The sequence below is a fragment of the Meriones unguiculatus genome, chromosome 2, assembly GCF_030254825.1.
Source record: "Meriones unguiculatus strain TT.TT164.6M chromosome 2, Bangor_MerUng_6.1, whole genome shotgun sequence".
Taxonomy (NCBI): Eukaryota; Metazoa; Chordata; class Mammalia; order Rodentia; family Muridae; genus Meriones; species Meriones unguiculatus.
Window position 1 is genome coordinate 108,293,782 of NC_083350.1, and position 25,958 is coordinate 108,319,739.

The 25,958-nt window shown below is 34.5% G+C and overlaps 1 protein-coding gene across 3 annotated transcripts in view; it reads left to right on the top strand.

Moving 5' to 3' along the window:
* Cep290 (centrosomal protein 290) overlaps nucleotides 1-25,958 on the top strand; it is a 104,910-nt gene that overhangs the window by 68,402 nt on the left and 10,550 nt on the right. For all 3 annotated transcript variants that reach the window (XM_060377963.1, XM_060377961.1, XM_060377962.1), the window contains 16 exons: nucleotides 240-506; nucleotides 1,109-1,216; nucleotides 1,767-1,966; nucleotides 3,062-3,275; nucleotides 4,375-4,512; nucleotides 7,510-7,731; nucleotides 8,027-8,149; nucleotides 9,891-10,036; nucleotides 10,338-10,493; nucleotides 13,725-13,848; nucleotides 17,041-17,175; nucleotides 18,574-18,660; nucleotides 20,113-20,277; nucleotides 20,994-21,116; nucleotides 22,142-22,314; nucleotides 25,786-25,927. In XM_060377963.1, the coding sequence (XP_060233946.1) occupies nucleotides 240-506; nucleotides 1,109-1,216; nucleotides 1,767-1,966; nucleotides 3,062-3,275; nucleotides 4,375-4,512; nucleotides 7,510-7,731; nucleotides 8,027-8,149; nucleotides 9,891-10,036; nucleotides 10,338-10,493; nucleotides 13,725-13,848; nucleotides 17,041-17,175; nucleotides 18,574-18,660; nucleotides 20,113-20,277; nucleotides 20,994-21,116; nucleotides 22,142-22,314; nucleotides 25,786-25,927 (2,523 nt within the window). The remainder of the gene's footprint in view (nucleotides 1-239; nucleotides 507-1,108; nucleotides 1,217-1,766; nucleotides 1,967-3,061; nucleotides 3,276-4,374; nucleotides 4,513-7,509; nucleotides 7,732-8,026; nucleotides 8,150-9,890; nucleotides 10,037-10,337; nucleotides 10,494-13,724; nucleotides 13,849-17,040; nucleotides 17,176-18,573; nucleotides 18,661-20,112; nucleotides 20,278-20,993; nucleotides 21,117-22,141; nucleotides 22,315-25,785; nucleotides 25,928-25,958) is intronic.

Sequence of the window (25,958 nt, forward strand, 5' to 3'; positions counted from 1 at the left end):
AACATAACAAAGTTTTTAAGAAGTGATAATCTTTTAAGTAAAGTAAAATGTATATGCAAATAAATGTACTATCACATGAAAGTATAATAAATAGAATTTTATTGCTAAATGGCAATTATAAATATGTGAAGAATAAAGTGAAACTGCTTTTTTGCTTGTAAGTACTCTTGAGTAAAATTTATATGAAGTATTTTAAAGGACAAACTGTACTGTAATAAATTATTGTGACTTTTCTACAGAAACTAAAAGAAAAAGAATCGTCTTTACGGTTGGCTGAGCAAAATATTCTGTCAAGAGACAAAGTAATCAATGAACTGAGGCTTCGATTGCCTACCACAGCTGATCGAGAGAAACTTATAGCTGAGTTAGATAGTAAAGAGCTGGAGCCAAAATCTCATCACACAATGAAAATTGCCCAGCAAACTATAGCTAACATGCAGGCCAGATTAAATCAAAAGGAAGAAGTTTTGAAGAAATACCAGCATCTTCTGGAAAAAGCCAGAGAGGTATTTTGTTATGTTGTTTTTCACTCAAATGCTAGATTTTTTTTTTTTTCTTAAAATGGTAGTTTATTTTCTGCTTTCAGATGATTCTATTTAGAAATTGTTGCTTTCACATGATTGGATTACAGATTGTCAGTAAAACTCGCAGATATGTCGTTTTCTTGTGGACTGAGTTAAATAGGAATATCTCCAATGAAGATATTCATTGGTGAAGCTGGATGGTTTTGGAAAAGTCAGGTGAATTTTTGATTCATTAATTGAAACATTAAAGTAAATGATGCTACCACAGGGGTTATCTGTGGAGATCTCATTTTTTAGAACAGTGGGAGAGGTATTCAGTATTTTAAAATGTTCCTCCAAATAAGTTAAGGGTGATGGATTTGTGTTATTCTAATGTTAAAAATAAATTGTAATGTAATGCTTGAGTGGTCAGTATGAGCACATACTAGCAGAGATGTAGAATGATCCAATACACGAAAGCCTACAGAGATTATAGTTTCCTGTTTTGAAGTTTTAGAAGTTTAGAGATCTTAACTAAGATCTTTTAGAATATGAATCTATTCCAGCCATAGCTTACAGAACAGCTTCAACTTTCTATGAAACAGGAGCAAAGAGAAATTGTTAAGAAACATGAGGAAGACCTTCATGTTCTTCATCATAAATTAGAACTACAGGCCGATAATTCACTCAATAAATTCAAGCAGACAGCCCAGGTAAGGATCTGAGAACTCTGTTCTGTTCTTTGTTAAGATTTGATAACACACAATTTAAAAGTTACCTTTCTTCATGTCTCACAGTAGAACACACACCACCTTTTTGTTGCCAAAATAATCTGAAAACCAGTCCAGTTCTGATCATGACAACATGATCATTTTTCTAAATCCCAGTCCTTCAGTTATTGTCACTGCTCATGGAGTCATCTTTATATTCCTTTACCATGGACTCAAAGCCTGCCATGGTATGAGTCCTCTCAAATTTATTTTCTGTCTTTTGAATTAACCTTCTGCTTGCCTCCTTTTGATGATTCTGTTCTTTATGTACTTCTTTTAACTCACAGCATTGGGTTCCTTGTGTCTCACCTCCTATTTCAGAACCCTGAACTGTACTTAGACACTAGCTAAAAGTAGTACAATCTATAGCCCGTCTTCCCTAGCCTTCTTTTCCTCTTAACATTTAGATGTCATTGATTCATAAAGAAAATTATAGGATTAGTCATAGTCTCAGATTGTACTTACCCATCACTAATATGTGCATATCTCATAGGATTTAATAAAGCAGTCTCCTGCTCCAGTACCTACCAACAAACATTTCATTCGTCTGGCTGAGATGGAACAGACAGTAGCAGAACAAGATGACTCTCTGTCCTCACTTTTGAACAAACTAAAGAAAGTATCAAAAGATTTGGAAAGACAGAAAGAAATCACTGAGTTAAAAGTTAAAGAATTTGAAAATACCAAATTACGGTAACTCTTAAAAACCTTTTTTAAATAATCCAATGGTGGTTATGCTATGATGAAGCCTATATCTGCTGTGTGAGCTCTCTCCTAAAATCTTGATGTGTGTCATCCCGTTTTGTCCTCAGGACTACCTGGATTCATTGCTTTACAGTACAAGTAGGGCACTTGGAAGGCTCCATAGCATGACTGAGTTGACCGGGGAAAATCACAGTTTATAACTACTCAGTCTTACCCAAAAGCCAATTTATTTTCTTCTCTAGAATCTTATTTTTAAGCACTTCCACTGTCTGCTTTGTTCTTTGTAAATGAAATGGCATTATTTACTTGGCTCTTTTAGAGTGGTTAGATGAAGTCCCCTTGGTACAAAAGTAACTTGAAAATTATAAATTTATGAGGAGGGGGAATGTGGAAAAATTATTCAGTTTCTAATCATAGACCCTTCTTTCTGGGCCTCATTTTATATCTGATGAAATTAAGAATGTTGGCCCACTTACAATTCTATTCCTTTTCTGTTGGGCTATTAGAACATGGATTGTTTACTCTTGTACCCAGGATACCTTTCAAAAAGTTACCACATATTTGTGGATATGTAAGTAGCTGCTACTTGAGATTGTTTTTCTTTTGAAAATAGTATGTAGTTTTTGCTTTTGTCTTGTTTTTCTCCTATTGAATATACAGGAGAATTAATCTTTATATATTAATCTTATGTCATATTCCAGATTAGAAAATTATATTTTTTATGATATGTTTTCATTTCTTTGTTGAGACATGTCTCTAACTCAGGATGGTCTAGAACTCACTGGACATATAAGCTGTCATCAGGTTCACCATAATCTTCTGCCTCAGCTGCTTCAGTGCTGAGGTCATAGGCATGAACCACTGTGGCATATGAAAATTGCTTAGGCTTTTGCATCTCATTCTTAAGTGCAGGAAATATCTTATAAAATAATTTTCATGTATAGTCTTTCAACATATAAGGTACTGTGGTCATGACTTTATACCTTTATAAAGTTGGTTTTGTTTTTTTTGTATTTTTTTTTTTCAGTCAAGGTATTATTTGCAATACTTAGTCCAGTAACTACATATGCTTGTTTATCTCAGGCTCCAGGAAAACCATGTGAGTGAAGTGAAGAGAGTGAAAGCAGAAGCAGAAGACTTAAGGCATGCTCTTGCCCAAGCACAAACAGATTACCAGAGTTTAAAGTCAGAACTCCAAGCTCAGAAAGAAGCAAACTCGAGAGCCCCAACAACCACAATGAGGAATTTAGTGGACAGGCTAAAAAGCCAACTAGCCCTGAAAGAGAAGCAACAGAAGGTAAGAGGCTGGTGGCCACTGAAGATAATGGCCTGAAGTTAGGTGTGCAGATCAGAAAAAAGCCCTGAGAGCTGTTAAAGTGAAAGTGAGCATTATCTAACGCTGATGCATAGAGCAAGTCTTTCCATGGCTCTGCAATGTAGTCATGCTATTTTAAAATATAGATATGATGTAATTTATCTTTTTATGATGGTGAATTGTTAAGTATCTGTAAAGAAGGAAAAGAAATCTTAACTTTATTATTTTCTCATCTTCTGTTGGGGTTTCATGTTTCTTGCTGAGACAGTTTTGAACAATTTGGGGGATTAGGGGTGATATGGTGGTAAAAAGGAAGAAGTTGTCCGCAGCCTCTGTGTGAAAGCTGGTCAATAGGTTTAATATGATATATTAGTTTTGCTTTGTTTTTTATTTATCACAGACTTGGAAAATGGGTTAGAAGATGCTACATTTTCCCCACCTTAGCTTCAGAACTTTATGGACAAAGATTTTAAACAATGACTTTAAAACATTACTCATCTACCTAAAGTCAATAAATTTCACATGGAGGGATAGTTGCTTTTTTTTTTCTTTTTTTCTTTGTTTATTATTATTATTATTTGCTAAATGAATTATTTCTGATATATAAACTTGGAAATTTTCAAACAAAACATGTTTTCTTTTTCTAATATGAATTGCTTGACTTAATGCTTTGTTCTGAAAATAATTGTCAGGGTTTTGAACTGTCAATTTGTGAAGAACTGAGTAAAACTACAAAGGAAATTCATTTGAAAAAGTTGAGGAATTTGTGGGTTATGTTTAATTAACCACATTCCTTTTGTAAATCTTCCTTCATTTCTGTGTTGAGACAGGTATCACTGTGTAACCAGGCTGACCTAGAACTCACTGGGTCTAAGTGGTCCTCAGGTTTGCTGTAATCTTTTGCCTCAGCCACCTTGGTGCTGAGAGTATAGACAAGGACTACAGCACCATACATAAAATCACTTAGGTTTTTTCATCTAACCGGAAAGTAATAGAAAGTAATACTGTCCATTTTGTATTCTATTTGTTCATATAAAATGTTAGTTTTCCACTAAAAATTTTTGTATATTGTACTTTTTAGGCACTTAGTCGAGCCCTTTTGGAACTTCGGGCAGAAATGACAGCAGCAGCTGAAGAACGCATTATTGCTGTCACTTCTCAAAAAGAGGCAAATCTCAATGTTCAACAGGTTGTTGAGCGACATACTAGAGAGCTCAAGGTGAGCAGCAGCACATGTGTTGCTATGGCCGAATGCCTGATCAATTCAGAGAACTTGTACTGAATTGTTGGCCAATTAGACAGATACATACACAGATTTAAATAGTGTATATCTTTATGTTACTCCTATTGACTATCATCTTAAGTTTGAAAAGATAAGCCACTATGACACTTAATAACAGGACTCCTTTAAGAAACATTTTATTTAGAAAATTTTCAAGCGTTTTTCAGTACATCTTAAGCATTTCCAGGATTTAGGTCCAACATAGGCAAATGCCCCGCTGCTGAGCTAAACCTCCAGCCCTCAGGATTCCTTTAAGGCTGTTTTGTTGGAATAGTTTCAGGTTCACAGCCAAATGAGAAGACAGAAATATTGCAAATACTACTTACACCAAATGTCTGCAGCTTCTTCTGCAGCTGATACAATTAATTACTGTTTGTAAGGCTTTTTATCTATAGAGCTACCTGGCTCTTGAGCCTTTTCTTCCATGAAATTATTTTTACAAACATACTTTATTATTTTCTCATCTGACCATTAAGCTTAGTGATTGAAACTTTTTTCTTAAACATATGTTTCATAATAACTTGCAATTTCTCTTTTGCCCTACAAATTTATGGAAAAATTCATGTAGTATATTGTGGTAAAATGAAAAAAAATTAATCTATTTTTAAAACTTTTATTTACTTTTGATTCTTTATATGCCTTTTATGATCATTAACTAGTTTAGGAAGTAGATTTTCACTAATTTTTAAAAGTTAGCTTACACTTTATTTTAGAGATTGTTTCTTTGCTTTCTGTTTGAATCGCAGCTTCCCCTTCTCCCTCTCCACCAAGCCCCTCTATCTCACCTTCCCTGGCTCCTATCCTCTAGCCGGTCTTTCTCCTAAGAAAAGGGAAGGCCTCTCGTGTATATCAACCATCCTTGGCGTATCAAGTTGCAGTGGGACTAGGGGCATCTTCTCCTGTTATGGCTAGACAAGGCACACAGTTGAGGGAAAGAGATTCAGAGGCAGGCAACAGTCAAAGACAGCCCCTGCTCCTGCTGTTAGGCGTCCCACATGAAGACCCAGGTCCACATCTATTACATATGGGTAGGGCGCCTAGGTCCTTTCCATGCATGCTCTCTGTTTGGTGGTTCAATCACTGTGAGCCCAGATTAGTTGATTCTGTTGGTTTTCTGACCCCTCTGGCTCCTTCAATCCTTTCGGCCACATATCCACAAAATTACCCAAGCTCCACCTAAAGTCTGGTTGTGGGTCTCTGCATGTGTTTCCATCAGTTGCTGGGTGAAACTTGCCTTAAGCTAGCCTTCTGTCTGAAAGCATAGCAGAATATCATTAATTGTATCAGTGGTGAGTTCTCTCTCATGGCATGGGTCTCAAGCTAAGCCAGTCATTGGTTAGCCTTTCCCTCATTTTCTGCTCTGTCTTTACCCCTGCACCGCTTGTAGGCAGGACAAATTTTGGGGCCAAGGTTTTGTGGCTAGGTTGGTGTCCCTACCCTCCATTGGAAGTCCTTCTGATTACTGAAGATGGCCATTTCAAGGTCCATATCCCCCATTGCTAGGAGTCTTAGCTATGGTTATCCTCATAGATTCCCAGGAGTTTCCATTGTCTAGGGACTTCTCAGCCATTAGAAATTCCTCTGTTGAGCAGTCTCTGTTTAGACACATACCCCATTTTTTTTATATTGGGTTATATGGTTTGTTGATGTGTTGTTCCCAAGTTCTTTATATATTTTAGATATCAGCCCTCTGTCAGATATAGGGTTGGTGAATATCCTTTTCCATACTATAGGCCGTCATTTTGTCTTTTTGATGGTGTTTTTGCCTTACAGAAGCTTTTTAGTTTCATGAATTCCCGTTTTAAATTTTTTTATTTATTTGTTTATTAAAATTTATTCACTTTGTATTTTGGCTGTAGCCCTCTCACTCATCCTCTCCCAGTCCCACACACCTTCCCTCTTCTCCCCCTATGTCCCTTCCCTAGCCCACTGATAGGGGAGGACCTCCTCCCCTTCTGTCTGACCCTAGCCTATCAGGTCTCATTAGGGCTGGTTATATCATCTTCCTCTGAGGTCCTACTTATTAATTGTTGATCTTAGTGCCTGAGCTGTTGGTGTTCTATTCAGGAAGCTGTCTTCTATGACAGTGCATTTAAGGTTATTCCCCACTTTCTCTTCTATCAGATTTAGTGTATCCAGATTCATGTCAAAGTCTCTGATCCACTTGGACACTGGTTTGTGTGGGTGTGCATTCTTCCACATGTAGACATCCGTTCGTCTTACTGTCATGTGAATAATAAAACCCTGTTAATTAAATGAATATATAAAAGGTTGTAGTCATTTACTGATGGAATTATAATTCCCTCTTCTTCTCAAATGTTCTTGAATTTTGTATCTTTTCAAATCCTTGTTTTGAAACTTTCTCTGAGATGTTATAATTTTCTTTTAAACACATTATAATAATGATTAATATTACTAATAATACCATTTGACCTTAGTAATTTCTTTTCATAAAACATTTACACTTAGTTGAATAAGCCATAACATCTGTCATTAAGTTTCTGCCATTGTCTTTGTTCAGAAAAATTCAGAATTTCTGGTTAAATGCAGAATCTGCTCTCTCACACTATCTTTCCATGTCTTGTTTTTACAAGTACAAAGTATTTGAAGTCAGAGATTTTGTCATGCTAATCTCACATTTCATAATATTTAAAACCTTCTCTGAATGTTGCTTTTCTTAATTCACCTAGAGTGGAATATTTTTTGTTTTCTTTGTCTTTGTCTTTTTGCTGTTGTTGTTATTTTCCTAGTGAATTTGTTTCATTTGACATGAATGGGGAAAATATTGCACTTCGTAGTTTTTCCTTGTATGCTACACTTAGAAATTTATATTGGAATGGTGTTTCTAATACATATTAATAGTATTACTTCAGTTTTCTGTTGCTTTATTAATAATGAGGAAGGTTTGTGAATAACATTTTTATCTCTTATTAGTCACAAATTGAAGATTTAAATGAAAATCTTTTCAAATTGAAAGAAGCTCTTAAAACAAGTAAAAACAAAGAAAATTCACTAGCCAATAACTTAAATGATTTAAATAATGAACTGCAAAAGAAGCAAAAAGCTTATAATAAAATTCTTAGAGAGAAAGATGGAATTGATCAAGAAAATGACGAGCTGAGAAGGCAAATTAAAAGACTGTCCAGTGGTTTGCAGGTAATGTTGTATTTATTCAGGTCGTGTGGTTGGTGTGTATTGTGTAAGTCATGTTTCTCACTCATTTCATAATATGTACTAAAACTACTGTCTCCAGTTATTTGAATAACTATTGAGTGGCCTCTGTTCTATTTCCTGTGTACAGTGGGACATGTTATAAAGCACAGTAGTAGCTTCCATGTACTGATACTCAGTATCATGTAGAAAACATGATTAATGGTAGACTTCCAAAATTTCTAGAATTGGAATATTTAATGTGTCCTTTGATATTTATTGGTCATCTTAATGTTTTTAGAGCAAACCTCTGATAGACAATAAGCAAAGTTTAATCGATGAACTTCAGAAAAAAGTTAAAAAACTTGAAAGCCAATTGGAAAGAAAGATGGATGACATAGACATAAAGCCTGTGAAGGAAAAGGTATGAGAAGTATACTCATTAATAGTTTTAAACTAAGTGACGCCTGTATTGATAATGGTTTGAGGGCCTCATGTATTCTGTATATGGTACTATATAAAGTTGAGATATAAAGACAGGATTCTGTTGTTTAGAAAGTTACACTCCACTTGAAGACACACCTTTAGTGTACCTTCATGTCACTTCATGATATTGGAGTGCCATTAGTACGTCTTTACCACCTGTGTAGCCTGTGAGTTCATAATTTCTCCCATCTTCTCATCACCTCGTTCAGTCTCTATGAATCTATGAAGGATTCTATTCCATCCTGCTGAATTATTCATATACACACCTCATTCTCCAAACTAGTATTTCTATTTCCAGAAGTCAGATTATTCTTTACATTAAATAAAGACCAATAAATTATCCATCAAGAAATATTTTGTTTTTAAAAGGATATTAGTAGCTGATTTGAATAAATAAGGTTAGAAATTAATTTGGAAAAAAGCGTATTGAATGTTCTCTAATATTAGAGGAGATTGTTTGGATTTGACTTCAAACCACACCTCCCAGCCTTTTAAGACATGAAATCCCCATATATAATAAACATGATGTTTCGTAATATCTTCTATATTATTCTAAATGAAATTTAAAGTCAATATAAGTATTATTTTTTATCAGCATGTGTATGATCTATACTAGAAGAATAAGGTAATCATGTTTTTGTACCTTATGTAGTATTAATGTGAATTGCGAGCCTCAGATATTAGATTCTGATGCATACCCTGTAAAAATGTGTTCTAATGGCAGTTTGTATAATGTAAATGGTATTGCTACTAGTAATTTGATTTCCAAAATGATAAGCAAATGTTAGTATAATTTTCAGAAAGATAATGTCTAGCCTTTATTTTTAAAAGGCAATTATAGTTTTATTAAATTCATTGTATAGGGAAAAGTTAAAAAATTTTGGTGTTAATATGTTAACATGGAGGTAAATTGTTAGTGTATAAAATTGTGAACAGAATTTTTAATTGTACAATTAAATTAATAAATAAATTTAATTATACAATTGTCCAGCAGGACTTGTTCAGAACAAGGGATTATTGTGCATCAGACAGCTTTCTTTTGATCATTTTATTATAATACTAGCGACCATAACAATACCATCACTATTACCTGATAATTTACTCCAGTAAGACCCTAGATTCTGTCTTTTCTGTTTTTTAATAGCACTTATCACTAATTAACTTACTCCCTAAATTTATATCTTTTTTCCAAGTTCGTTCAACAAATCAAAATTGTAAGATTTTCTAACTTACACCCTTTTATCTGGCTTACACATGCTTTGTGCTCTTTGTATGTAGACTAGTAGCTGGCACATGGGCAGCACTAAATAAATACATATTGGGGAGTAAAGTAATGTGCATTTAGATAGAGTAAGTTACATTAGCAGGAAATTGTCATGCGGAAACAAGATTGAGTTGGTCATTCACGTAGACTTATACTTCAGAAGCTTACTTCAGTACATCATGTACTGGAATTTTCACTTAACTTCGCATTAGAATCTTCTCTGAAACTCTTATCTGTCAAGTAATGAGTAAAGCCTACTGTTCCTAATAGTTTGACATACCTAAAGATTCCAGAATTTATGTAACAAAATTAACTATATATATTATCTTGTATGGTTTAAAATGTTAAGTATTTAAAACGAGATTTAAAAAAATGCTGACTTATATTTTTATAACACATTTGTTACTGTTTACAGAGTGCTAGAGAAGAATTAATTAGGTGGGAGGAAGGAAAAAAATGGCAAACCAAAGTAGAGGGAATGCGCAACAGATTAAAAGAGAAAGAAGGAGAAGTCCACAGTCTGACAAAACAGCTCAGTACTTTAAAGGAGCTTTTTGCCAAGTGAGTTAAATTTCATTGAAAAACTAATAATATGTAAATTTTTATCTTGAAATTATGTAGTGTATGATAAATGACAAGTGCTTGTTTAGATTACTATTACTCACATTTTATTGTCTTTAAGATGTGGTGTAATATATTTTAACAAGTAAGAATGAATTATCTAACATTTTCAACTAAGTTCATGCCAAGTACAAAATGGTGCGCTTACTGCATGTCAGTACGATAATGACTAAGCTGCAGCTTAATAAACCAAACAATAAAAATTGCAGTTGTATTTTGTATTCTTTATTAAATTCTACAGAGCTGATAAAGAGAAACTTACTTTGCAGAAGAAACTAAAAACAACAGGCATGACTGTTGATCATGTTTTAGGAGTACGAGCTTTGGAGTCAGAAAAAGAGTTGGAAGAGTTAAAAAAGAGAAATCTGGACTTAGAAAATGACATATTATACATGAGGTAATTAAGTGCATGGAATTATATTATCTTGTTGGAAGAATGGCTTGGCTTGTACATATGAAAATATGAATGTATTGCTTCAAGTATGGGTTTTCTCGATTATCTTTTCTCGTGCATATGCAGCTCTAGGTCGTAGCGACTCTATATGGCCCCTCTTTGCAGCTGCCTTTAGCTGTATGATGCGTCCAGTGACTCTTGACATTGCTGCTTTGGATAGAACTAGGCTTTAGTTAAACCTTTATGTTGTACACCTTAGTCCTGAGGACGCACCTGAGCTGGCTCCACACAGGCACAAAGGAGGAACAGAGGGATTTTTGCTATCCTCACTCAACAACTGGGGAGGATGGCTTCCTCTTTTAAAAAGGTGTGTGCTTTGGGTTCCCATCAGCTCCGCACAGCCACCATGGGCTGAGATATGAGATGACTTAGGGAAGAGGGAGTGCAGCCTTTGTTTAGTGAGTTTAAATTTCACTGTTAAACTAAAACTCCCTCAGAAAGGATCTCAGCCATTCCCTTCCTTATCAAGCCATAAATACAAGGCCTTTCTGGAACTCTCCTCAATGCTGATGGCCACCTTCAGGGTTCAAGTCCTGTGTTCAGGCCAATGATAAGGAAAGGGTAAATTTTGCCTTCTTGTTGCCTGATACTTCCACTACTGTCCCACTTTGAATGGGTTTGCTTTTCAAAGTTCTAAGTGGTTGGCCCTTATATTTGACAGAGATGAGATTGTATTCCAGGTGGGAAAATCCCCCAACTATCACAATATTCATGTATATCTTAGGAAAGTCTTTGAGATTTATTTACCTTCACTTCTCTTTAAAAATCTATGTATGTCTTCTGTAGAGCCATGGTCAGACTAAGTTAAAATCATGCCACAATAATACGTACTACTATATAAAATTTTCTATTTGATTCAGTTCTTCCAGGACCTTTAAACATACATGTAAAATATTTATTTTTCATAAATTTATGATACTTCTTTTTCCTTAAAAATTATAAATTACTGTTAGTGCTTTTTTAAATAAAACATGACACATTAAATTATACAATGAGTTGCCTGTGATGTTTCAAATGATACATCATGTAAAGTTCTAATCAAGGTAGGCACTTATCACTTCCATGAAGTTAAAGCACTCAAAATTACTCCTAGATTTTTTACATACTGGTTTCCTATGCAAGCCTTTTGAGAAATGTCTGTTCATGTCTCCCTTCTTCTTTAACTTTGTTTCCACACACTTTCTCTCTCTTTGTAGGTTGTCATTTTTGTGATGCAGAGATTCTTAGTTTGATGTATCTATTTTGGGGTGTTTTATAAATTTTTGTTTCTCAGAATAGTACCTTCAGTTAATGTTTGTAAAGGATGTCAGTGTGAATCCAGTGGTGTGAACATAGGAAGAGAATGTTTTTAGATAAGCATTCTCACCAACTTCTATCAGTTCTTCTAGAATTCTAAATTACAGTTGCTTTTAAATTTACTTCCTTTCAACCTTTATCTTTTGGTATTTCTTTAAGGAATAGTGTGATTAAGGAGATTTTTTTTCTTGACAGCTATAATCTGGCATTCAGCCATGGAGCTTTCCTTTTCTTCTTTTTCTGCATCTAAACATGTGCTACAAACAAAAATTCTGTTAACCTGTGAAGATTTTACTGAAATCATTTTAATTTTTTGAAACTTCCCATACCTTTAAGGTTTCTTATTTTCCTAATGTGAATACATTGATATAACTCAAAATGTCACGAGATTTATTCATCTTGTCTTTTCTCTAAAATCAAGAAGCTTGAATATCTGAATTTTATTAATCAAATACATATGTTAACAAGAGGAAGGATATGATATAGACATGTTCCTAGTGAAGAAATCAAGACAAGTGAATTTTCATGTTTTCACATTAGGTATTCATTTATTCATTAAATGTAGAGAGTCTTGGACAATAAGGTTCCATAGGTTTGCTTGGGCCAGAGTGTGGTGTGTCTTGCAGCTAGTCTGTTAGGTTTGGATTTGATATGCAACCATTTACTGAATTATGTGTGCAGTCTATATGAACACCAAATGATGAGGGATAATAGGACAAGATGCTGGACTGAGACTATATTTTAATTACTTACAGGCATGCTAATAGTCTCTGTCAAATTCTAAAATCTGCTTATTTACCCTTCTTTATCGAAAAATATCATTGCAAATCTGCACTGTTCACCTGAAAATTCAAGAATATATTTTGGGAGAGTCTTGGGCAAAAATATTTTACATATATTACATGTATACTTACCATACATATATCACATTATACTTTAGAAATCTTTGCTGTTCATGCCTCTGTGTAAAGGCTGGTGGAGAGGTGACTGGACAATGGATCTCAAAGAGGTGGGGGAGGTGACACAGCATGCAGCTCAGGGCAGCTGAGCTTGCTCCAGGAAAGGGTCATGGTCTTGGGGAGGATGGAGAAAGGGATCTGACTTGGATGTTCCTGCTGTATCAGGCCTGGTGAACTTGTAGAAGGGTGGCCTGAAATGGAGTTGGGGGATGGGGTACTGGACAGCAGCTCAGGGCACCTGGGTTTGCCCCAGGGGATCTGTCAGACAGGGGATAGGGAAAGGTGTCTAACCTGGACGTTCCCAGTGTAGCAGGCCTGGCAAAGGCTGGCGGAGCAGTAACAGTGAGCAGTGGCCGGACTATGTAGTTTGGGAAAGACAGCATGCAGCTCAGGGGAGCTGGGCGTGCTCCAGGGGGAATCCAATAATTTTTTTTATGAACCCGTGATATTCCAGACACTATTGTAACACTACTGTAACATATTTTCACTGAATAAGAATAAAATGTGAGGTACAAAAAAAACAAAACAAAACCGCTAGAGCCTTGTTGAATCTTTGAGCCTTTTGTGAATGAAATTGATGGTATGCAGTTATGCTGTAATCTCTTTTAAATAGTGGGTATTTTAGCTCATTTACATGATTCCGTATAAACAAATGCATGTACTTTAAAAATGTTAATGTGTTTCTATCAATCAGAATGCACTCCAGCTGTTGGTTAAAGAAGCCTTTGGTGGATGCCTGATAGTAAGGGATTATTTTTTAATATAAATTATGATGTTCTAATTTATTAAATTTGAACTTTAGAAATTTGTAAAAAAATTTAAGTTACAGAATTATATACACACTATATTTATTTTTTTTATATAATAACATATTTTTTTTAAAGTGAGGTTTTCATAATAGTCTGATTATTGTTCATAGGACCCACCAAGCTCTTCCACGAGATTCTGTTGTTGAAGACTTACATTTACAAAATAAATACCTTCAAGAAAAACTTCGTACTTTAGAAAAGCAACTTTCAAAGGATGCATATTCTCAGTCCTTGGTAAGTATCCATCTTTCCTCAGTGTTAAATGTGTATAAGTGAAATTAGATTCTTCATCTGGAGAGCACATTAGATCGTCCTCATTGATGTTGACGCAGCACATTCACTTTCTCCTTTTCTAGCTAATGCTGAATCATGACCATGGTTAATCTTAACTCCTTCAGAATTATCTAAGCTTTCATTGCAAAAACTCCAAGCAGTTCCAGTTCCAGTTAGAGATGCTGCTGTGCAGGACCATTACATTTTAAGTAATGACTAGCAGGTTGCCTTTATGCTCGTTTCTCCTCTGGTCCATGTAGTTTCCCCTTTTATATTAGAGCTCACAAATATAGGAATATTTGATGCTTTTCATCAAAATACAACAGCAAAAAAGTACAAGCAAAACCAAGACACAAACAGACAAAATGCCACATTACCATACTCAGAATTAAACACTGAGGAAAAAAATGTCCCTGATGAAGTACATCATTCTATATCTACAAATATTCTGTGGTATTGCAGAAATGTTGTAGATCTTGCTGAGTTAAGTATGGAAACATACCTAATAATAAATAAAATTTAACTCAGCTTTACAGATTTTTAACTTCAATTATGAAAATATATCAGCTCCTAAAGGTAAAGAAATTAATAATTTTGTAAAAATTAAAATCAGAAACATAAAAATGCGATCAAGAAAAAGGCTTGTAAAAATTACAAAAGAAAAGCAGTATGTAGCCAAAAATGTCGGTCATATAACATTGGTCAGAGTAGACCTGCTGAGGAGGACCATGATGTAGCCACCATGCTGATTAGCACACCAGAGTATTGAGGATGCTGCATGGTCCAGATAGGAAACTGATGAATCAATCCTGAAAAATGCCCTCATTTGACTACACTGCCATCCTTTATTTCGTTACTAGCTGAATTTGCTTATGAAAGGTAATATACTACACACATTTTAACAATTTACCAAAAACATAAGATTTGTAAAAACAGAAAGATCTATTAATGAATGGTTTTCTAGAAATTTCGACAATTTACAGAATTATATTTAGATTTATTTTCAGAAAATAACAAGAAAAAGTTGCAAATCTATTATGTAGCAATTACATTGATAATTCAATGAGAAATGTTAAAATGGTGTCATCAGATTTTCTGTTTTTCTGTTTTCAGATTTTTTAAAACCATCAGATTTTCTGTTTTCTGCAAATCATATAACATATGAATGATATCATACTAATTACTGTAATGAAGCAGTTGTATGCTATCATTAGTCAGATCAAATATCAATGCCAGAGATAGAAGAGACAAATTTCAGGAAGAAAAAAAGGAGTATAGAAATATTTAAATATTCCCATTTCTGATGGAGACCTTAAAAATCATCTAAGATACAAACGTTGTCAGCTTTTTAATTGTCAAGATTTAGTAAAGATTTGTAGTAAAGTAATAGTAGAAGAGTGTGAATACATGCTTGGGCTATGCTACTTTTTGTGGCTTATACCCTCCACAACAAAAAAAAAAAATTGTTTTATTTTTTGCCATTGCATGTATACATATGTATCCTGTAAATAAAAAATTAGAATCAATGCTGACTTCTTGCCAGTATTCTGTACAAGTCTCATCAGAATCAAAGGTCTATCCAGAATGCCTTTAAATTTGTGTCCTTCTTATTTCTCTTTTATGTTTGATCTAAGAAAATGTGTTTTTTTACTTCAACTATGTATTGGAAGTACGTATAATTTTAATAACTTGAAATGTTATAAGGAATGTATAAATGATCTATTTATATAATATTATTTTAAACAGAATATCTAGTAAGCTACTGACTTGATAGCTCATTGAGCTAGTAGAGTGATGGTGGGAAACAACCAAAACCCTGCTGATGACTACACATATTTTATATTCGTCCTAAAACATAGCTAATGTTCTAGCCTACTCAGAGTCATTTTAAAATTTTCACTTTCAAAGCACATAAAATTAAAAATAAAAAATAAAATAAGCATAAATAGTAACCCAGGGTAGATTTATGCCATGAAAAATACAAATACAGTGTTCAATGTATTTCAGAGGACAGAATTGATAAGTGTATCTCATTAAATACTAAATGCCTCTGGAAGAAGAAATTGAGGTGGCTATTTTATAGTTCTTGTGTTAGTTTGCCAGAGGTAGAGTGCAGCCCTTTACGTTGCTAAGTCTGTAAGTTTCAACCAACAATAGAAAATATTTGGGGGAAAAGTAGGTCTGTAGTGAATGTATACAGACTTTCTTGTTTGCTTTTTATTCTGTACACAATATATTCTTTATTCCATAATATAGCAGTATAATAGCTATTTATATTGCTTATACATTGTAGATATAAGCAACCTTAAAATGATTTAAAGTATATGGAAAATATACTTAAGCTGTGTACACATACCATGCTACTTTATTTAGTGGAATTAAAGAAGTTGAGGGGTAGTGTTCTGAAGCCACTTTCCTTTGGATACTAAGAAACAATAGTCTCCAGATGTGGCTTAAACAAGCAGAATTCTGTTGTCTTACAGTCCTGGAATTTGAATTACAAAGGCAAGCTACTTCAGTTTTATTGTCTTCTGAAGACTTTGAGGGAAAGATCCATTCCGAGGCTTGACACGTAGGTGTCTGTGTTTCCTACATTTAATCCAAGAAAATCTGCTTATATTTCTTTACTTAGAAGAAGCATAGTATAAATAAAGTTTGTTAATATCTTCCTGCAATACATGTCTCTACCCAAATTCCTTGATTTTCTTCTTGCATAGGAATTGATCTTCCTAAATCAGAGTTGACCCTATGACCTCCTTTTACCCTGATTATTTCTATAAAGTAAATAAGGTCACATTCTGTGATGCTATGAGTTACAAATTAGGGAGTGGAGGAGGAACAATTTCATCCTTCAGAATTTGATAACCTTTATTTTGACTAAAAAAAAAAAACAAACCTAGCATATAATAGCTTAAACATGGGAATATCTGTGAAGGCACTATATGGATACATTCTTGAGCAATACTTGATTTTGCTTTCTGTTTTAATTTTCCTGGGGGTTTATAACCTATCTTACTTGGTTTTAGTTTTATGTAATACTTGCCATTTTCTCCACATTCCTTTTTTAAATTTCACTTTTGACAGTGTTTCCTTATTCATATGTCTTTGTGGCTTTTGTTTAGTGTTGAACATATTCTAAATTTCACTTTCCAGACTTCAGAAATAGACTCAGATGATCATTGTCAAAAAGAACAAGAACTTCAAAAGGAAAACTTGAAGTTGTCATCTGAAAATATTGAGCTGAAATTTCAACTTGAACAAGCAAATAAAGATTTGCCAAGACTAAAGGTAAACATAATTTTATTGTAATGCCTGAATTTACCAAACACATGAATTTACTTATATATAAGTGCATATTCATTAGATATCTTTGTGATGTTATATGCATTTCCTCATTTAAGAGACATTTATTGAGTCTCCACTTTATATCAAATGTTTATAGGTACTAGAGAAAGCAGTCATTAAAAGTCAAGCATTAATTAAACTTATCTTCCAGTGAGGAAGATTGCCAATCAACAAGCAAAGAAGTTAAGTGTGTAATAGCTTAGCTGAAGTGTCACAGGAACAGGAAAGCTTGATTGGTAAAAAGGGAAGGAGAGGTCTGGTTTAGAATGAGAGGGTTTTGCGTAGGAAGGGCTGGCTGGTGGGTCATACTGACACTAAGAATTCTAGACAGTGTAAGTATCAATTTCAGGTGTTCCAAGGTAAGAAGATATTTCTTCTATTTCATTAGTAATTATAACTAAAATTAGTAATTATAACTAAAATTTGTTTCTTTACAAGTACTACTTCTGATGTTCATATATGCTATCTTTGATTTTCTATATCTTACCCTATTATGGTGATAGCTTTTCCCTTGGCTAACTAATGGTTTCAGTCTTATTCTCAAATTAAGATTGTTAGCATTCTGTCATTTCCACTGTTGGTGATACAAATAAGCTTCCTGCTTTTCTCATCCTGATTTGTACTGAGTAAACCAGTACAATGACTTCATTTTTTTTCTGTATATCAGAGAAATAAAAAAATCTTTATTTGTGCATTATGAGACAGTAAAATCAGGGTTGGAAGCCTAATTTTCATAATTTATTAAGTCAATATTTGATAAATATTTATTAAATGTTTATATGCATAATACTCTAACATGTTGTCTTGGTTAGGGTTTCTATTACTGTCTTAAACATTGTGATAACAACTTGGAGAAGAAAGGATTTCTTTCCTTTTAGACTTCTACATTACTGCCACTCAAGGGAAATCATGGCAAGAACCTGGAGGCAGGAGCTAATGCAGAGACCAAGGGGGAAAGCTGTTTACAGGCTTGTTCTTCAGGACTCTCTCAGCCTGCTTTCTTATACAACTCAGGAGTACCTGCCCAGGATGAGACCACCCACAGTGAGCTAGAATCTTCCATGCCAATCTTAAATCAAGAAAAGACACCACAGGACTACAACCTGATAATATGGAGGCATTTTCTCAACTTAGGTTCCTTCTTCCCTCTCAGGTTACTCCAGTTTGTGTCAAGCTGACAAAAAACTAGACAGTGCACGTTTTCTGTCAAAATTTATTTAAAAACACCACTGTTGACTTTGGTTCTATAGTAGAATTGTTAATTCAGATAATTTTGCTCCTCTTTTTCAAGAGCAATTATATGGTTATTACAGATTGTTGTTGTTTTCTTTTATGTTTTAGAATCAAGTAAGAGATCTGAAGGAGATGTGTGACTTTCTTAAGAAAGGAAAAATGGAAGTCGAACGAAAACTTGGTCAGGTTAGAGGGGTGAGTTTATTTTCCTAAGGAAGCTAGTGCCAAAGGTTGATTTTGTATTGTTGAATGGTATAAGTTGAAACATTCATACAAAGATTCATTCATGTAATGATACTGTGACACAAATGATGTATTCTTTGTAAATACTATATAATAATTAATAGAAATTACTTAACTGTTTACTGTGAAAATATGAAAAAAATATATGTGCAAAATATGCATATACTGTCTTTTTAAGAAACAAAAATTATAAAGAATATTGCATATTTTATATGTATAGGCATATATTACAAATTTATATAAACATTTATTTTTAGTATTTTTCATTGTTTTATGAATGCTAACTAAAATTTTAATATTTTTTCTTCAAAAGTTTCATATAGTTTATTGTGATCATATCCACTCTATTTCCTCCCTTTTCCCCAGGATGTTCTCTTTTCTCTAACCCTCCAGCTTTGTATACTTTATTATTTTTAAGTTAACAACCCATAGACTCCAGTTTATGCCGTCCATGTACTTCTGGATGTGCCATCATCCACTGATGCATGGTTGACCTACCAGGAGCCACACTCAAAGAAACACTGATTCTCCTCTTTTGGAACACACCAGTTTTCAAAGCTCCTAGGTTTAGTAGAACTTCATGACCCCTTCCCTTTCCATGCTAGAATATTAGCTGGCTTGATCTGCTGGGTTTGTGTGGGCAACCAAAGCTACTGTGACCTAAGGAGTGCAGCAGTCCTGTCACGTCCAGAACTGAGTTAAGCTTTTTAATTTACTCAGCTGTTGAAATTAACTAAATAAATAACCTGTGAATTATCTCTGTTGATGTTTTCATTAGGTCATATATTATCAGAAATTAGATTTCCAAGCCAAAGCTAGAGAAAATTGTCTTTATTTAAACACAGTTTCACTTTTGTGATTTTATTCTGTGTAAAGAAAATTTCTGTGTACTACAGCAGTGGTTCTCAACCTTCCTAATCCTGTGGCCCTTTAATATAGTTCTTCATGTGATAACCCCAAACTTAAAATTAATTTAGTTGCTACTTCATAACTATAATTTTGCCGCTGTTATGTACTGTCATATAAATCTGTGTTTTCAGATGGTCTTGTGTGACCCCATTGAAACTGTTGTTTGAACCCCAAAGGTTCTTTCTACACTAGAAAGAACCCTCACTAAACAGACTCTCTATTTACTTAACTAGATCGTACATCATAGAGTGTTTAAGCCATTACTAAGTGTATGATTTCAGGAATATAAATACATTTAATCCCTGGTTTTATTTTATATAAAGTGAGATTACAATTCCTGTCTCACATACTTCAGAACTATAATGAATTAACACAATCTTTAGACTCAAATATGAGCAATTATTAAAGAAGAGTACAATATTAGACATGTTTTGGCATTAGTACATCATTGTCTCTAAGATATTAAATGTTAATAATTTGTATATTCTTTTGTAGTCTGGTAGAAGTGGGAAGACAATCCCAGAGCTAGAAAAAACAATTGGATTGATGAAGAAAGTAGTTGAGAAAGTCCAAAGAGAAAATGAACAATTAAAAAAAGCATCAGGAATACTGACTAGTGAAAAAATGGCTAATATTGAAGAAGAAAATGGAAAATTAAAGGTTAATTTTTATGTGATCATTTTATATGAATATTTTACTATTTTAATTTGCTTTGTTTTTTTAAGGAAAATGTTAAGTAAACTCACCACTATACTAAAGGTTCTTAATGGATGAGCTTTTATTTTACACAGAACAGATTTGTTAGCAAGAAATCTAAGGGAGCTACAGAGTGGCTCTGTTCGGTTTTCTCTGCTGTTTCTGAACCAATTGTTCAGATAGAGTAATGATGTATGTCTCTTCAGGATTTTATTTCTAAAGTACGGATTTTGTGAGGTTTCTTATATTTCCTTTTAATCTTAAACTCATTTTAACATATAGCTAAGGTTGGATAGGCACTTTGTTTATAAGCAACTAGTTTGGGCAAATCTTTAATTGTAATCATATCAAATAGAATATCTACAACTACCTACCTTGATTTTAAGATTTGTGAGTTTAAATAATATTTTTTAACATTTAAAAGAATTAAAATATAATTACTTCATTTAAATTTTCCTTTCCTCCTTCATCTCTCATGCCTCCTTACCTTATTTCCTCTCAAATCCATGACCTCCTTTTCTTTATTATTGTTACATGTAAATATGCATAACTATGTAACTATGTACATAGTAACTATGTAACTTAAGTCCATTTAATGTTGCTTGTGTATATGGTTATATATAATCATCTTTTATTGATCTTTTATTGTTTTGAGACTATGTTGCTTTATTGATTACCAGGCTGAATTAGAAAAGCTTAAATCTCACTTTGGACGTCACTTAAGTATGCAGTATGAATCCAAGAACAAAGGCACTGAGAAAATTGTTGCCGAAAATGAACGGCTGCGGAAAGATCTTAAGAAAGTAAGACGTTTATTTACATTAAGTGACAAATCCCGGCAAAATGTATATGGATAGATCCTTGATGGCAGTGTCAGTTCACAGTACATATTAAGATAATTTAAGAATTATACTTTCATCAAGAGGTACATTTATATGAAAATGTAGAATTAAGGTGATATAATGAAGAAACTCCTCACTAGTTTCAATTCTTAGGTCTGTTACTTATTGGGAAATTGTTCCAAGCTGGAAAATGTCTCTTAAGTTCCCCCAATTTCTCATAAATGAAATTGAGAATAGTAAATACACCTGTCTCTTAGCTGGGCATGGAATTGAATGCATACAATCCCAGTACCGAGGCTGGAAGAAAATACAGGCACGGGCTACATCGGGAACCATCTCAAAAAAGAAACACAAACACATATTATGTGTCTCACAGAGCTTGAGAAATTTAAATGAGTTACTATGCATATGAATTAGAACAATGTTAAACAATAAGATTCCTTTCTATTTAAAAAAATAAAACAATTCCTCATGACAAAGAGGTAGTATTTTTAACATCCATTACATAGTGAATGGATTGAAATTATACTTCTAAAAACTTTTAAAAGAATAAGTGATTGTACTGTGAAGCCAGAATCTGTACTGTCTTGAACCTTAATGTTCATTACTGGAAATAATCTGTCACTTACATGATAATAGCCAGGAGTCCCTTTAAGTATTACAGAGTCAAAACAAAGCATCTTTCAAGGTGTGACATATTATCTCATTCTGAACATTTTTATGAGAAACAAACAACAAACTTAGAGTATCTACTAGATACTTTAGATAATAATGCTACATATATTTCTGTCTTCATTTAATTGATCTTTTGTGTTAATTACTACAAATAGATTGCTGTTTTATAGGAAAACATTTTTCAGTTTTAAGACAATATAGCTCCAGCTTGTTTTTTTATTTTCCAGCCTATAGTGGTAATTTTAAATACCTGACATCTATGAGAACAGTATTATGCTTGTCATTATGTATTAATAAGCCTTTACTGATAGGAAATGGAGGTTTCTGAGAAACTGCGGATAGCTAAGAACAACCTCGAACTGGTCAATGACAAGATGGCAGCCCAACTAGAAGAGACTGGGAAGAGATTACAGTTTGTAGAAAGCAGAGGTCCCCAGCTGGAAGGTGCTGACAGCAAGAGCTGGAAGTCAATTGTGCTTACAAGGTAGGATCAGATAGTTTCAAACTTTTTTCAAAGTTAAAATCAGTTCTAACTCTAGCATCATTGACTTCAAAGATGACCATATGCTTTATAACCTAGTTAGTTCCTCATGAACAGTTTGGTGGCTTACCAGTGACTTTTCATTCTGTCCTAGGATTACCAAAACTCAGTTTCTTAGCTAGTTTGGCTAGCTAGTCTTATTGGCAGCTATAGAATACAGCAGAGCTGAGGTTGAGCTAATTTCCTGCAGCTAGGTGTGCATCATGAAATTGCTGTCAGCCTTGGGCCAGGGCTGATGCTTCCCAACTTCTGGATGCTGTTGCTGAAGCTACAACTTCAAACTTCCAGATTGTGTTCATTTATTTCTGCCACAAATATGTCCTAAGCTATTGGGCTGTTTTATACTGCATCTAGAATGAGCTGTGTTGCTTTTATTTGTATACTGAGCAACTTTCTTTACAGAGAGCCCAGTAGATGAATATAGCAGCAATGTTAGTATCTTATTGGCCTCTACTTGTGGCTGTAAAGTAATTAAAAATTTTCTGCTGTATTTTTTCCCATCCTCTGAACACTATGTCTGTCACACCAACGAAAAAGATGCTGAGGTACATAACCAAACTTTGGGCAGAGTGCAGGGAATCTTATGAAAGAAGGGGGAGGTAGAAAGACTTGGAGGGGACAAGAGCTCCACAAGGAGAGCAACAAAGCCAAACAAGCCCTGTGGTCTTTTCTGAGACTGATAATCCAGCCATGGACCATGCATGGAGATAACCTAGAACCCCTGTATAGATGTAGCCCATGGCAGCTCAGTGTCCAAGTGGGTTCCCTAGTAATGGGAACAAGGACTGTCTCTGACATGAACTCAGTGGCTGGCTCTTTGATCACCTCCCCTTGAGTAGGGAGCAGCCTTACCAGGCCACAGAAGACACTGCAGCCAGTCCTGATGAGATCTGATAGTCTAGGGTCAAATGGAAGGGGAGGAGGACCTCCCCTATCAATGGACTTGGAGAGGGGCATGGGAGGAAATGAGGGAGGGTGGAATTGGGAGGAGATGAAGGAGGGGGCTACAGCTGGGATACAAAATGAATAAACTAATAATAAAAAGTAAAAATAAAATAAATTTATTTTTTTAAAAAGTGAGCTGTAGCACGAGAGCTAGTTCCACCATGGGCCTTGAATTGCCTTGGATTTTCTTGCCTCTGTCAATATTGGGTTTTTGTTTTCTTTTGTTTTAACCTCATTAGCATTAATTTTTCCATTTATTTATTTAATTACTTTACAGCCTGATCGCAGGCCCATTTCCTCCCTGTCTCATCCTTATTTTCCCCTGCCCTCTCTCCTTCTTCTCAGAGAAGGGAAGGCCCTCATGGTTACGAATCCCACACTGGCACATCTTCTCAGCCAATTTTAAAGTGAAAAGAAAAGCTATGTAGGCATAATTGAGAGCAGTCAGTTTGACTGGCTGTAATCCTGGAGAAGAATCCCTTTTCTTCCTATATCCTAACACTCCTTAGAGTAGTTAGCGTTAATACTCCTCCCTGTAGCTCTCGCTTTCCTTTCTACAGTTGGGAAACAAGAGTTCTGTCAGAATGATAAAGTTCAGATGAAATAACAACTGTAATTGTGTGAAGGGGAGAAAAAAAGTGTCATCTTGGACCCTGTGGCTTTAAGCCAGTAGCTGTCAGTTAAGTTTTGGAGTCACTCTTTTCTTACGTTGTCACATATGGTGAGTGACTTTGAGATTTACTTTTCCCACAAATATGCACTCATCCTCTGCTGCCACAGTGTGCTTAGATTGTTTCTTAAAAGTTCAGCTTAGGTTTCTTCAAGAGCCAGTTTCCATCACTTACAAAGATCTGCTTTTCACTGTGACATTTCATAAATTATATCCCTTTGTAGGTCAAGATATTTTTAACAGTGGAGATGATAGACCCTACCCTTATTTTTCTGTTGCTCTGTGAGGTAACAAAAATGATTACTTGCAGGCATGAAAAGACTACTCAGTTTTAAGACAACAGTTGTTGATGGCACTATTTAACCTTAATTGAAGTTGGCTTTTATATGTTAAATCACTTGTGAGTTCTTGTTCTGAGAACTGCACATTGGCAACATCTCCAATATGCCCAACTTGTTTTTAAGACACTCTTGCTGTTTATCCAAGGCTGACCTCTAACTCTGCCGTACCTTTCAAATGTCCCAACTGTATTGACCTCTAAAAAGAGCCAGGTTAATGTATGGGCTATTTAGATGGGGTAATTTGATCAAGAAGATCTTTATTCTTAGGTGGCTTTCTTAGTCATTGTTCTATTGCTGTGAAGAGACACCATGTCCAATTCTTTATTTGTATTTTTTTGCTTTTTAAAAAAAAAAAAAAAACAAACAAACATTTAACTGGGGTCTTGCTTACAGTTTCAGAGGTTTAGTACATTACCATGGCAGGAACATGATCTGGGCAGCAGACCTAGCAAGACTGGCCTAGCAAGGGTTTTTGATACCTCAGGTTCATCCCCAGTGACATACTTCCTCCAACAAGACCACAACTCCTAATCTTTCTAATCCTTTCAGAATTCTACTTTCTGGAGACCAAGCATTCACGTATATGGGTCTGGGAGTGGGGTTTGGCTTGGCATTCTCATTCAGATCCCCACAGTGGCATTTTAACAAAGAAATGAAGTAGAGGAATGAGCTGTGGTAGTTCATATTACGCTTTGGTATATCTTGTCAAGTAAGAATGCCCTTCTAATCTGTGTGTTAAGGGCCATCTAAGATTTAAGTATTTAGGTAATCATAACTTGCTCTTCCTTATGCTGTCATTATCAGATACTTTTTCTAAGTCAATACCTTCCCTTTTAAATTAGATATTACATATTCTCTTATGGAAACGTTTGAATACAGTAAACACTGTCTTCCTGGAAGTATGTACCTTTAGTAAAACTACTTGGGTCAAATTTTTAAAAATTTCTCGATTTGATTTCTTTAGGCCATTTATCATTTCATTACTAGTCACAAATCTATGTTGCTTCATACTTTCCACAGCATGCACTGTTTGTCTCATTCATGCTTTTGAACAACTTGCTCTACCTGCACTGCCCCTTTGGGGTTTTTCTACTAAAGAGCTCCTGGGGTAGAGAAAGGTACTAGAAGCAAGGAAAGAGTTTTGTAGTCTGATGAAATAGGTATTTTTCTTATGCATGAAGTAAGATAACAACCTAAAAGTTTTACAGTTGCCAAATTCAATCCCCACCTCTGATCTAAGGCTCCACAGGATCACTCTAATTTTCTATTTTAATTATCATGTTAATTAGGGTGCTTATCCCTTAACCCCATCTTTTAAGCTAACTACATAGCCAAAGGTTTGACAAAAAGAAGTGCTATAATGTTGCCATGTATATTTTACTGTGATTTAGGCTGAATTTTTAAATTAATGCTATAAATTGCATATAATACCCATAATAATTTTCCTTCATGTTTTAGGATGTATGATAGCAAGATAAAAGAGTTTGAAAGTGATATTGCCAAAAAGAATCAAAGTATCACTGACCTTAAACAGCTTGTAAGAGAAGCAACGGAGAGAGAACAGAAAGCTAAGAAATACACTGAAGATCTTGAACAACAGGCATGTAATAGTCCTTAAATGATAAAACAAT